General features: G+C 42.7%; 1 protein-coding gene across 8 annotated transcripts in view; it reads left to right on the top strand.

Annotated features, from left to right (window-relative positions):
* Positions 1–12,777, top strand: part of ncoa2 (nuclear receptor coactivator 2) — a 294,076-nt gene that overhangs the window by 218,371 nt on the left and 62,928 nt on the right. For all 8 annotated transcript variants that reach the window (XM_060822730.1, XM_060822735.1, XM_060822736.1 and 5 more), the window contains exons 8-11: positions 1,403–1,504; positions 1,605–1,745; positions 3,523–3,670; positions 5,290–6,565. In XM_060822730.1, the coding sequence (XP_060678713.1) occupies positions 1,403–1,504; positions 1,605–1,745; positions 3,523–3,670; positions 5,290–6,565 (1,667 nt within the window). The remainder of the gene's footprint in view (positions 1–1,402; positions 1,505–1,604; positions 1,746–3,522; positions 3,671–5,289; positions 6,566–12,777) is intronic.

Below are 12,777 nucleotides of genomic sequence, written 5' to 3'. Positions count from 1 at the left end.
ACACTCGCCTTCATCAGTCAGAGCATTAAGTATAGAAGTTGGGAAGTTATGTTGCAGTTTTACAGGATGTTCTAAAGGAACAAAGAAAAATAATAAGGTGGCATGAATTCATGGAAGAAGCAAGTGGGTTGTTGGGAAGCCCCTATGTGAAACCCTTTAGAGTCTCTCTGATGTGAAACTGAAACCTGGCCCTGATCTTTGACTTGTGAGAACAAGGTTCAAACCATCATAGAGATCGCTATAAAGGCAGCCTCTATCTAGTGACCCTGAAAGGTGTATTTTGAAAAGTCAGTTCCTAATCCATTGTACATAATTGCTCCTAATTTGAGACTAATTTGCAATCTCAAAACACAATGGTTAGTTGGTAAATGACATGTCAAACTTGGAGCAGGTAAGTATGTTCAAGGAAGTTATGACTGAATTATGTTCAACCAAGTTCGAGTTTTACATAAACCTGTACAAACTGAATCTAGTTAAAAATCATGCAACACCAGGTTACTGTCCAGCAGGTTTATTTGGAAGCATTAGCTTTCCAAGCACACTCTTTTCATCAGGTGGTTGTGGAAGAAGGAACAGTGCTTCCAAATAAACCTGTTGGACAATAAACTGGTGTTGTGTGATTTTTAACTTTGTACACCCCAGTCCAACATTACCACCTCCACATTGTACACTGAATCTAAGCATGCCTTATGTGAGAAGTTCCACTCCCCTGTGCTTATATCCCTTTGTTTAACCCAAGAATTTCTTAAATAAATGCAAGTGCGGCTAAGAAAATAGTTGGCCTGTCACAACTGAAATCTACACACTGTGAAATGCTTAGTTTGTTTGCCAATAGGTCTTTCTCCACCCCGCCTGCCCCCACCCCCATGCCCACTCCTTTTCTGAATCACCATAGAAGAGGAAGCTGCCTATTTTTTAAATATGTTCTCTCACAAATATGTGTAGAGCTGTCGGTTCACCAATAACTCCGCATCAACATTTGTTAAACCTGGCAAAGATACCAGAGTCTTGACTGCCATTACTGATGTTTGTGAATGACCCAACTAAGATGAGAGGCATTTACAATTATTTTGCTGATTCCAGATGTGTTTTATCCAGTGCCAAAATATCTGTTTATTGAATCATGCAGAGCATCTGCTTTGAAGAATAAGATCAGACCCAAGGGACCAGATTGAACACATCTCCTAGCACTCATCACTTCATGATGACTGCTGTACTCCAGTTATCTTCTTACAATGTTGGCAGAGTGAGGGATCTGATGGAACTTGGATGATGTGTGTATCTGATACTAATAATTGCTTCAGAAGCAACTGGTTGAAAATGCTTTCTATATTTGTGTGAAAAATCTATCCGATTCCAAACAACATTATGATATTTAAATGGAATGTTTTTCTTTCTTCAGATTTGCAGTCCTGCCTGATCTGTGTTGCAAGGAGAGTCCCTATAAAGGAAAGACCACAATTTGTTAACACTGAAAGCTTTACAACAAGACATGATTTAACAGGTAAAGGAATGCAACTGCATTTTTAATTTCAAAGTTTGCCTTTCTGAAAGATTTGACTAATGTTCTTTTTTTCCCTCCCCTTCTGGAAAAAAAACCTTAGGCAAACTAATATCTCTAGATATAAATGCATTACGTGCATCAATGAAACCAGGTTGGGAAGACTTGGTGCGAAGGTGTATTCAAAGATTTCACCTGCAAAATGACAAAGAGATTGCATTTGCTAAGAGGCATCATCACGAAGGTAAGGCATTTTGTAAAAAGGAGGCTATAAATTGAGAAAATGCTAAAAATGCATGGCAGATCCATCAGAGTTTGAAAAACACAAGGATAGATGAAGAATGAAACCTTAGCTAGAACATCTGCAACTGAAATGTTAATCCAGATTCTGTTTTCCATTTGTTAATGAGCTTGTCACAGAGTTCCAGCATTTGGGTTTTTCCCTCTCCAGTAAAGCATTGTGTAAAACGTGTACATTGGAAAATGCATGATTAATTTTCCCAGTTTTCCTTACTAAAACCCCTCATCTGAAAGCTTTACTATTCTGTATCAATCTTGACTACAGGGGATATTACAATATGCCCCAATACTCCACCTGCTGCCATTCCCACCAACACCACAACCAGTTTCTTGGCACAGGCATACTGTTGCCATTCTACCTTATATTCTCTCAACCATAACTCTTCTGGCAACACTCTTGCCTCTGAATTAGAAGGTTGTAGAAACGTGGCCCAATACAAGACTCCAGTGCAAGCCTAAGTCCAAGAATCCAATACAGTACTGAGGGAGTTCTGCACTGTTGAAGGTGTTATCTTTCAAATGAGGTGCTGAACCAAGATGCATTTGCCTTCCCAGTTGCACTGGCACTATTTCACAGAAAAGTCTGGTAGAGAACTCCAGTGTTCTAGCCAATATTTATATATCGTATCTATTCATAGTCATACAGCATGGAAGCAGACTTAAGTCCAACCAGTCCATGCTGTCCATAATCCCAAACTAAACTAGTCCCACCTGCATGCACTTAGCCCATATCTCTCCAAAATGTTCTTCTTCCTGTACTTATCTAGTATGGTCTGCTGCATTTCCTACATTACAGCATTGACTATGTTTTGTTAATATTTCATTGGTTGTAAAGTACTCCTAAGATATTGGGTGATTGTGAAAGTCTCCATTGAAATCCGGACTTTCCTTCTCTTAAAGATTAATTGACACACATTAGGACATGAACCTGCATTTTTCTAGGCTTGTGAAGGTAATTAAGCAAACCAATGAAGGGTCTTATGGCACAGTAGTAATGTCTCTGCCTCTGGGCCAGAAAGTCTGGTTCAGGTGCCACCCACCGTGGAGGTGTGTCACAGCATGTCTGAACAGGTTATTAACATCTTATAAATTCAATGAAAACGTCCGAATTGAAATCCCACCTGTTCCGGACGTGTCGCAGCATGCCTGAGCAGATTGATTAAAAATATCTGTAACCTTAATGAACCGTGCAGGAAGCTAATAAGCATGTTTTCTTTAAATATAATTGATGAAAAACATTTAGAGAATTGGGTCTGCTACAGTGTATGCAAAGATGTTGCATTTTTTAATCAGATGGCCACTTTTAGCACAACCTTTCAAACAGAGTGCTGCAGAGATAGTCGAGATGGTAGTTGTGAATGTTATGAAGGTAATAGGCCAGAAGGTTTCCTGATTTTTAGGGAGTTACTGATAAGTCAAGACTCTGCTGGCAAGTATTAATTTACTTAGAATGTGAGAGGAGAAATTCCTTTTTCCTTCTACTGACAGCTGCTGGATAGCATGCTTGTGACTTTGAGCTTAACCTGTTGACATGTAGTGGTCACTGAGTGAGCTACTAAAGTGTGATGATGCTCAATAGAATGGTATCCCAGCATAAGTCAGTACTTTCTTTAGAAAAGAGCAATATACCTGATTTTTTAAAAAAGCAATATACCTGATATTTCAAACATTTAGGACAAATTATATGCTACTTTTCTTCCCTCAAATTCTCTGAATTATAGTGTTGAGGGTTGGACAGGCTCTGAGTCCTGTGTATCGGTTTTCATTGTCTGACGGCACGATGGTTGCAGCACAAACAAGGAGCAGGCTTATGCGCACTTCAAATACCAATGAGCCTCAATTTATCATGTCACTGCATGTTGTTCAAAGGTAAGCAAAAAAATTCCTTCATGTTAATTTGAACTAACTCTTTATATTTCACGGATCAGTTTCAAAGTCAAACTTACTGTTTAAAGTATGTTTAAGCATTGAAATTAAAATATGGCAGTAATACCAGAGGGATCTAATATGATGCTTTTGTCTTTGTTGTGTATTATGTTGTGCCAGAGCCACATTTTTGAGTTTTATTATTGGCATCATAAGCATAGTTGCATTGCCTAAAATCCGGATTGTACCTTGTACCTACTCAGTGTCCAGTTTAACTGAATGATGTAGGCATAATGGCTTCAGAATTGAAGACTTCGCCTCAGACTCAAGATTAAAAAGTAGGGCTGAATTTTACTTTTCCTATAGAAACGGGGGTGGGGGAGAATGTGGAAGAGTTGGCAAAATGAAGGGGGAGGTGTAGAAAGGCATGCCCATTGCTTTCCCAGAAGCATGCCACATTGAGAAGGATGAGGAAGATGGCAACTCACCCAGCTGCCTGTCTGGCCATTTATGAGTTGCCTTCTTCCCTGATTTTCCCCATGTCAGTAAGGGAGTTGCTGGAATAGCAATGGCTGCTCCTTTTGCTGCTGAAAACCCCCTGTTCCCTTTGGGAGAAAATTGATTAGCTGAGAAGTGAGAGCCTTCAATCATTCCAGGACTTCCACTGGACTCTGACTAACATGGGAAGACCTACTGAAGTTTCATCCTGTTGGGCAGTTTGGAGGGCATTTCTCTGAAATCAGGCCTTCAGAAATGGAAATCACACCCAGAAAGAATGGATATCACACATGCACGTGTGTGTCAGATCCTGAGGCCGGGAGTATACCCACTGTCCCAACGACCAAGGTAAATGTTGTGGGATGCAGGCAGGGTTGGGAAGGCATTACCCGATTGGGGATGATGGAGGGGCTGTGGGAAAGCTGTGCCTTACTGCAGAGAGGCTATGGGGTTACTCTCACTGCCTTTTCTCCAGTTTCTCAATGGTGCACAAATGAGTGACATTTTACCACTCCCTTGGATCCACACCTTTTCATCTCACCTGGAGCTGCAATAATTGTGCAGGCAAGAGTAGGCTCTTAAATAATCATGAATCACCACAGAGTCATAGAGATGTACAGCACGGAAACAGACCCTTCGGTCAAACCCATCCATGCTGACCAGATATATGGGACTGGAAGATTGGGGTAGGGCCTTCCCACCCAGAAATGTATTCAGTAAGCAGCAGAAAGTTGGTGGGGGTCTTGCACACACAGATGCTTCCCACCTTCCAGCCTCTGTGGTCAGAACACTCTGCCTTAATTCTACATCATTAAGATATAACATTTTAACTTTGATGTTTTTATCTTTCTGCACAGACCTTTAATTTGTCACCTTTCGAGCTAAATTTTGATCAAAATAGATGTGATGACTATCATCTTTATTCCTTTGCAAGATGCATCTGTGATGCATTCCAATATTGGTTTAAATGATGAAAATGTGAAATATCCGAGTACTGTGGTCATAACTCGGTCAAATATTTAAAAATGCAAACACCTCGCTGTAAAAGAACTTTGATTTTAGTGGCCTGCATGCCACATTTTTGTTTCAGTTGTATAACTTGTATATTTTGTTGAAAACTACAGAGAACAAAATGTTTGTGGGATGAATCAGGAAGCAACTGGACAAGGAATGGTGAAGCCAATTAATCCAAGTTCCAGTAGCCCAGCCATGGCAGGGGTTTCTGCTGCAGCAACCGGCCAGGAGATGACGATGAGCAACAATACAAGCTTCTCCATGAATGGCCTGAAGGAGCAAACAGGCATGGGACAGATGCCAGGAAACAGGTTTGTTACAGGTGGAATGAACCATGTATCGGGCATGCAAGCAGCCACTCCTCAGGGTAGTAACTATGCACTCAAAATGAACAGCCCATCAAGAAGTAGCCCTGGTGTAACTGCAGGGCAGCAGACTTCCATGCTTTCTCCGAGGCATCGTGGAAGTCCTGGAATGGTTGGAAGCCCTCGCATCTCAGCTAACCAGTTTTCTCCCATAGGAAACCTGCATTCTCCAGTGGGAGTTTGCAGCAGCACAGGGAATAGCCATAGCTACTCCAGCAACTCCCTTAATGCACTTCAAGCCCTGAGTGAAGGCCATGGGGTATCACCTGAACTGAAAGTGGTGACTTCACAAAATTCTCCGGGAGGTATCAGTTCTTCATTGGTTAAAAAGGGGAGCATGGATTCCAAAGATTCTTTTGGATTGTTGAGTGAGCAAGTCCAACCAGAGAACGCAACTGGACAGTCGGACAGTGGACTTTCTGGGGAGCAGAAAGAAAACAGTGAAAGTAATTTAAATCCATTTGGTGGTGGAGAAAGGACTGATGGGCAAAGCAAGGGGCATGACGGCAAAGGCCACACAAAACTCTTACAATTGCTGATCACTAAATCTGATCAAATGGAATCTTCCCCTTTGCCAAGTGCCACTGGGGATTCGGTTAAGGACTCCACAGGAAATTCGTCAGGACTACTGTCTACTTCAACGGTGACATCATCCACAACCAACACCTCCTCTTCGCACGGGCCCTCGCTGAAAGAAAAACATAAAATTTTGCACAGACTTCTGCAGGACAGCACCTCTCCTGTCGACTTGGCAAAGCTGACAGCTGAGGCCACAGGTAAAGAACCCAACCAGGACACGAGCAGTTCAGTTCCTGGTGCAGAAGTAACCGTTAAACAGGAGCAAATGAGCCCTAAGAAGAAAGAAAATGCACTACTTCGTTATTTACTGGATAAGGATGATACAAGTATGCATAATATTAAGCCTAAACTAGAACGGCTGGATAGCAAGTTAGATTCCTGCATGAGCACTAAAACCGTCATGAAGTCTGAGAAGGAAATTAACTTTGAGCCATCTGAACAGGTGAGTGTGACCGTTTGTATGTTTCAATATTTAAATATGGTAGTGAGAAATTTCTTAGTAATTTTATTTGGATTTGGGGTTAATGGATAATACTTGTGTTAAAATAAGAAATCTTATGAGCTATTTCATACATGCTTTGTACAATTCAGACATTTAATTGCTATCAAGTGTTTGGACGGAGGAGGTGATACTTTATGCCCCTTTATGTGGATGGTAGGGGGTGGTTTCTTCAGGTTTAAAAGTGGGTTTTGCTGCAGAGAAGTGACAAGGCTACTGAACTGTCAGAGATCTGAAGGCTTCTTGCTATATTGTTCACTTGTCCTTCAGCTGTTCACTACCTGACAACCAGGTGGTTGGCAGGCAGAAGGCCTTTGTCACTGATGACTGGCATCTAGTCTTTAAACCAGTCAACTTAGTTACTGGCTGAATGTCAATTTACATACACCCTTGGCTCCAACTTTTCTGCACTTTCTCCTATCACTGCTAAAAACAGCAGCTACACAAATTGTGCTTAAAATGAGGGTCCATCTACTTTCTCTTACAATCACAATTACTGGAGTTTTTTGTAACAAGGTCAGTCAGGTGGACCTCATAGAATGTGAATTCACTGATTGGGGCTGTTAATCTGGTCCAGTGACGGTGTGAACAGGATACCTGTCATTCCCCTCTTTATCTGAGTGCTGTCTCTGAGGGAGCTGGATCAGAGTCAAAGACTCTCCACATTTAAATAAAGGGTGAATTGGTGATGGGATACTGGCCTCTGTTGCATTATGTCAGTGATGAGGAGAGAAAAGCACATTCCAGAAGAAATTTGCAGTTGTTGGTTTTGAGTTGAGGTAAGCATTTCTGGCATCATGCCCTTCTTTGGAAAGTTGGACCCTGCCATCAAAGACTGGACCAGTATGTGGAAAGAATGCGCTATTTTTTCTGGGCAAATGGTATTGGGGCTGATTAAAAAGCAGCAAGTAGTTTTCCTGACAGCATGTGGGCCTGTACACTTTTCGGTTATTGGGAGCATAACCTTCCCTGAGGCAGAAGATACTAAAATCTTTCAAGAGTTGGCAGATATAGTTAAGCAAAATTAAAAACCCAAGCCGCCTCTAATTCTGAGACCCTGTCAATTTTATTTGGCAATTGGAGAACCAGGGGAATCTGTTTGGGGAATTTTGACTAGGTTAAAATGGCTGCCAAAGGCATGTGACTTTGGTTAACCTTTAATGAGATGCTGAGACATTGTTTGGTATGTGGGATTAATAATGTAACCATGCAAAAGCACCTACTAACTGAAGCCCAACTGGACTTCAAGCAGGCACTGCAAGCTTTGTCATTAAAAAAAGGGACAAGTGGAGCATGTGATTTTCAGGGTATTCCGATAGAAGCGGGCACCCTCGCCAATCCGACTGAGCTTGGGGAGCACCACTTGAGTGAAGGTAATTGCATAGCCTCACTCAGGGCATACCCTGAACAGACAGGACTCTAGGTCAACACACAGCAAAACCCCAAAACAAAGCCAAGCCTCACTAAATGGTTAAAATCTTCTTAGGGTTTGGACCAACAAACCATTGTAGTTGCTGCAGGACTTGAGACAGCAAAAGAGTCCCAGTATACTTAAAATGACTTTGAGAACTCCATAGGCTGGTATCCAGGAAAGTGCGCACCCTGGAAAGTCCAGCTACATCTGGTTTGGAACAGTTAAATTGCAAGCAACATCCATATCAGAACCAACCAAAATAAATGTCTGGTTAAATGGTCACCAGGTTCTGATGGAGGTTGATACTGGTGCGGCTGTATCAATGATTGCAGAACCAGTTTTTCACAAAAACCCTTCAGTTTGTATAAAACCTTGGCTAGACTGAGAACCTGTACAGGGAACCTTTGCAGATTAAGGGTGCAACTTTGATTTTGGTCTGTTGTGAGGAACAGCTGGTATAGGTAGCACTGATTGTATTGGAAGTCTCGATGGGGCAAAATTGGTTGAAAAGGATTCACTTAGACTGGCTCATACCATAGGATTTGTACCAATACATGAGATTGCCATTTGGGTATTGTCAGCTTGTGCAATATTTCAGCAGAAGTTGGATAACGTTTTACAAGGTCTACCCCAGGTCACCATTTATCTAGATGATGTGCTAATAACAGGAGACAAATAAGGAGCACTGCAAGAACTTGGACATAGAACTTTGGCGGCACGGTGGCTCAGTGGTTAGCACTGCTGCCAGGGACCTCTGTTTGATTCCTGCCTCGGGCGGCTGTCTGTGTGGAGTTTGCACATTTTCCCCGTGCCTGGGTGGGTTTTCTCTGGGTGCTCTGGTTTCCTCCCACAATCCAAAGATGTGCAGGTTAGGTGAATTGACCACACTAAATTGCCCGTAGTGATAGGTGCATTAGTCAAAGGGAAATGGGTCTGGGTGGGTTACTCTTCAGAGGGTCGATATGGACTTGATGGGCCAAAGGGCATTATAGGGAATCTAATCTAGTCCTTTGTTTTTCCGAGGTGGGCATATGCCTCTTGAGGGGAAAATTATATGTTCCAGGCACCCGAAGTGACCTACTCGGGCTACAGATTTGACAAGACCGGATCATACCTGGTTGGAAGATAAAGTGAAGGCAACCAAAGGTGCCCTGGCTCTTACGTCTGTACCAGAGCTTAAGCCTTTCCTTGAGCTGGTGAACTATTACAGAAAGTTCGTACATAATCTGGCCTCCATCCTGGCCACTTTGCATCAGCTCTTTGCCAAGGTTGACCCTTTTAATGGTTGAGTAGCCAAGCCATAGCTTTTAAGGAAATGATGAAATAGCTATCCATCCTCAAAGGTGTGTTGGCACACTATAATCCCAAGCAAGATCTGGTATTGACAAACGAAGTCTCCCTGCACAGCACTGGGGTAGTATTAACTCATGAGGAATGCTCTATAGCATATGCATCCAGGACTTTGGCAAGTGCAGAGCATAAATATGCCCAGAGCAAGAGGAAGATTTTAACCGTCATATTTGGAGTCAAGAAGTTCCACCAATACCTTTTTTATGGAGGTAAATTTATAATAATAATGGACCACAGACCCCTACTGGGCCTACTTTAAGAGGACACGGTAGTGCTGCCCTTAGCTTCAGGTCAAATTCAGTAGTGGGCTCCAATACTAAGTGCATGTAATTACAAGTTGGAACACCATCCAGGAGGTCAAGTAACAAATGCGGATGCATTGAGCAGCCTCCCACTGGCAGGTACACCACCAGTGGTATTTCAATGGAAGATTCCATAATGGTTTTAAATTGTCTGGACATACTTTCAGTCACCGCTGACAAAATCAGACTTTGGATGTAGAAGGATCCAGTCCTGGCCAAACCGAAACAGCTATTGCTGATTGGGGAAATCAAAGGATTATGACAACCCGAATTGTAGCCTTTTTGGACCCGGAGAGTCCAGATCACAGTAGAGAATGGCATATTTTTATGGGGAGCAAGAGTGATTGTCCCAAGTAAAAGCAAGATATTGACTGAATTCCACCAGGGTCATCCAGGGGTTTTCAGAATGAAGATGTTGGTGAAAAGTAGTGTCTGGTGGCTAGGATTGGATGCAGACATAGCCACATTGGTAGGGCTGTGCCCAGACAGCCAAAAAGGATAAAAATTGCCTCCAGCAGCTCCTTCACATTCAGGGAATGGCCAAGTAAACCCTAGACTTGGTTAGACATCAACTATGTCGGTCTTTTCATGGTGGGGTCCATGTTCTAAGTCATTGTGGATGCCCACAAGTAGCTGAACATGCACAGAGTTCATTCGTCAAACATAAGGACAGCAATAGAAAAACTACATACGTCTTTTGCAATGGACAGACTCCCAGAAGTGTTGATCACAGATAACAGGCCATTGTTTTCCAGTAGGGTGTTTGAGTATTTCCTAAAGTCAAAAGGTATTCAACATTGTTGTGTTCTGTCCGCCAAGCTGGGAATTTGTGTTGCAGACGTTTCGTCCCCGGTCTAGGTGACATCCTCAGTGCTTGGGAGCCTCCTGTGAAGCGTTTCTGTGATCTTTCCTTCGGCATTTGTTGTGGTTTGAATCTGCCACTTCCGGTTGTCAGTTCCAGCTGTCTGCTGCAGTGGTCGGTATATTGGGTCCAGATCAATGTGCTTATTGATTGAATCTGTGGATGAGTGTCATGCCTCTAGGAGTTCCCTGGCTGTTCTCTGTTTGGCTTGTCCTATAATAGTAGTGTTGTCGAATTCATGTTGCTTGTCATCTGCGTGTGTGGCTACTAAGGATAGCTGGTCGTGTTGTTTTGTGGCTAGTTGGTGTTCATGGATGCAGATCGTTAGCTGTCTTCCTGTTTGTCCTATGTAGTGTTTTGTGCAGTCCTTGCATGGGATTTTGTACACAACATTGGTTTTGCTCATGTTGGGTATCTGGTCCTTCGTTCTGGTGAGTTGTCTGAGAGTGGCTGTTGGTTTGTGTGCTGTTATGAGTCCTAGTGGTCGCAGCAGTCTGGCTGTCAGTTCGGAAATGCTCTTTATATATGGTAGTGTGGCTAGTTCTTTGGGTTGCAGCATGTCCTTGTTCCGTTGTCTTTCCCTTAAGCATCTGTTGATGAAATTGCGCGGATATTTGTTTTTGGCAAATACATTGTATAGGTGTTCTTCCTCTTTTTGCAGTTCTGGCGTACTGCAGTGTGTTGTGACCCTTTTGAATAGTGTCTTGATGCAACTTCTTTTGTGTGTGTTGGGGTGGTTGCTTTCGTAGTTCAGGGCTTGGTCTGTGTGTGTGGCTTTCCTATATACCTTTGTGGTGAATTTTCCGTTCGGTGTTCTCTGTACCATCACGTCTAGGAATGGGAGTTGGTTGTCCTTTTCTTCCTCCCTAGTGAATTGGATTCCTAAATCGAGAACACACACCGGATCATCAACGCCACACTCACCGGAATCCACAGCATGGGAGACAGTTTACTTCATGGGGTAAAGTTTAGTGTAGGAATCATGGGAATGGCCTTGCATGGGTAAGAGGTATGGCCAACATGAGATTGGGTCTGGTGACACACACATTTAGGGTAGATGCGATGATCCTGAACAAACACGTGGAACAAAAGAAAGCTGCAAAGTCGCAAACGGTGAGGGAATGATACATGTCCGGCTCCTTGACAGCCTTTATGAAACTTGTGGGTTCTCCCTCTCTGTAAAGCATTGGAAGTGCCTCTGAATTTGAGATTGACACACGGGTGTCACTACCTCCAATGCCTATGCTGCCCAAAGGAAATTTTTTCTGAGCTACTGCGGGCATAAGACGCAAAATACTGTGCGTTACATGCTGCTCATATGAGAGACAGCTGGAGGAACCTGACGCAGTGCTGAAATGTTTCCAGAGGAGCTACAAAGAAATACCAGCCTGCGTCCCCAGACTTGGAAGAGGAGGGATGTAGTGATTGTAACGAGGTCAGATCGGACCTCGTAGAATATGAGTTCCGATTGAACCAGATTGACAGCCCAGTCAGGGAACCCTGGCTGACAGATATAAACAGGAGTGTCAGAGGTGCTGTTCACTGAGAGTTGGCTCTGAGGAACCTGGTTCATTTGGCAAAAACTCTCCAGGTGTGAATAAAGGCTGATTTGACGACTGATACCAACCTCTGGTGTTATTTCAGTAATCCTTTAACAATCCTTGATTTTTGTTCAAAAAATTTTTTTTTCTCTTTTCAGTCCACAATCCAAATGAGGAAAATGTTTTTTAAAGCCTTTGCGGCTGTGATTTCAATGTTGCTTGTGACTTTCCAGCTGTACTACAGGGTGAATTTCTGCCCCTGAGCACTTTGATCCTGGAGAAGATCCAGTGCTGTCCAGAAAACCATCCTGAGGAAGGTCGCAGAACCTTGCTAGCTGTCCCACCAGCAAGTGAGCTCCTCCCTCCCCAAAAGAGATTGGTCATGTGGTTTTGATCTCTGGGGGTATACTTAACTTTTATTTTAACTGGGCAGGTTTTCCCACTTGAAAAAATTAATACGTGCTCTGGGTGAAATAAGCCCTAATCTTGGAAAATAGTTTGCCAAAGTTTCTAATACTTCAGCATTCTTTGTGATTTGGAGAATTACCTGGAGTTCCATATGGTTTAAATGTATGACCTCCATTGAAAAAGGATGACAAATGTTGCTACTCATTATTTTCATTTGTGTAAGAAAGCTATCTATCAACATGTGTAAAGCTTTGAAGTGATTACCCTTTTCAATGTTG

The sequence above is a fragment of the Hemiscyllium ocellatum genome, chromosome 4 (genome assembly GCF_020745735.1).
Source record: "Hemiscyllium ocellatum isolate sHemOce1 chromosome 4, sHemOce1.pat.X.cur, whole genome shotgun sequence".
In the NCBI taxonomy this organism is placed as follows: Eukaryota; Metazoa; Chordata; class Chondrichthyes; order Orectolobiformes; family Hemiscylliidae; genus Hemiscyllium; species Hemiscyllium ocellatum.
This window is presented reverse-complemented; position numbering and strand designations above follow the sequence as displayed.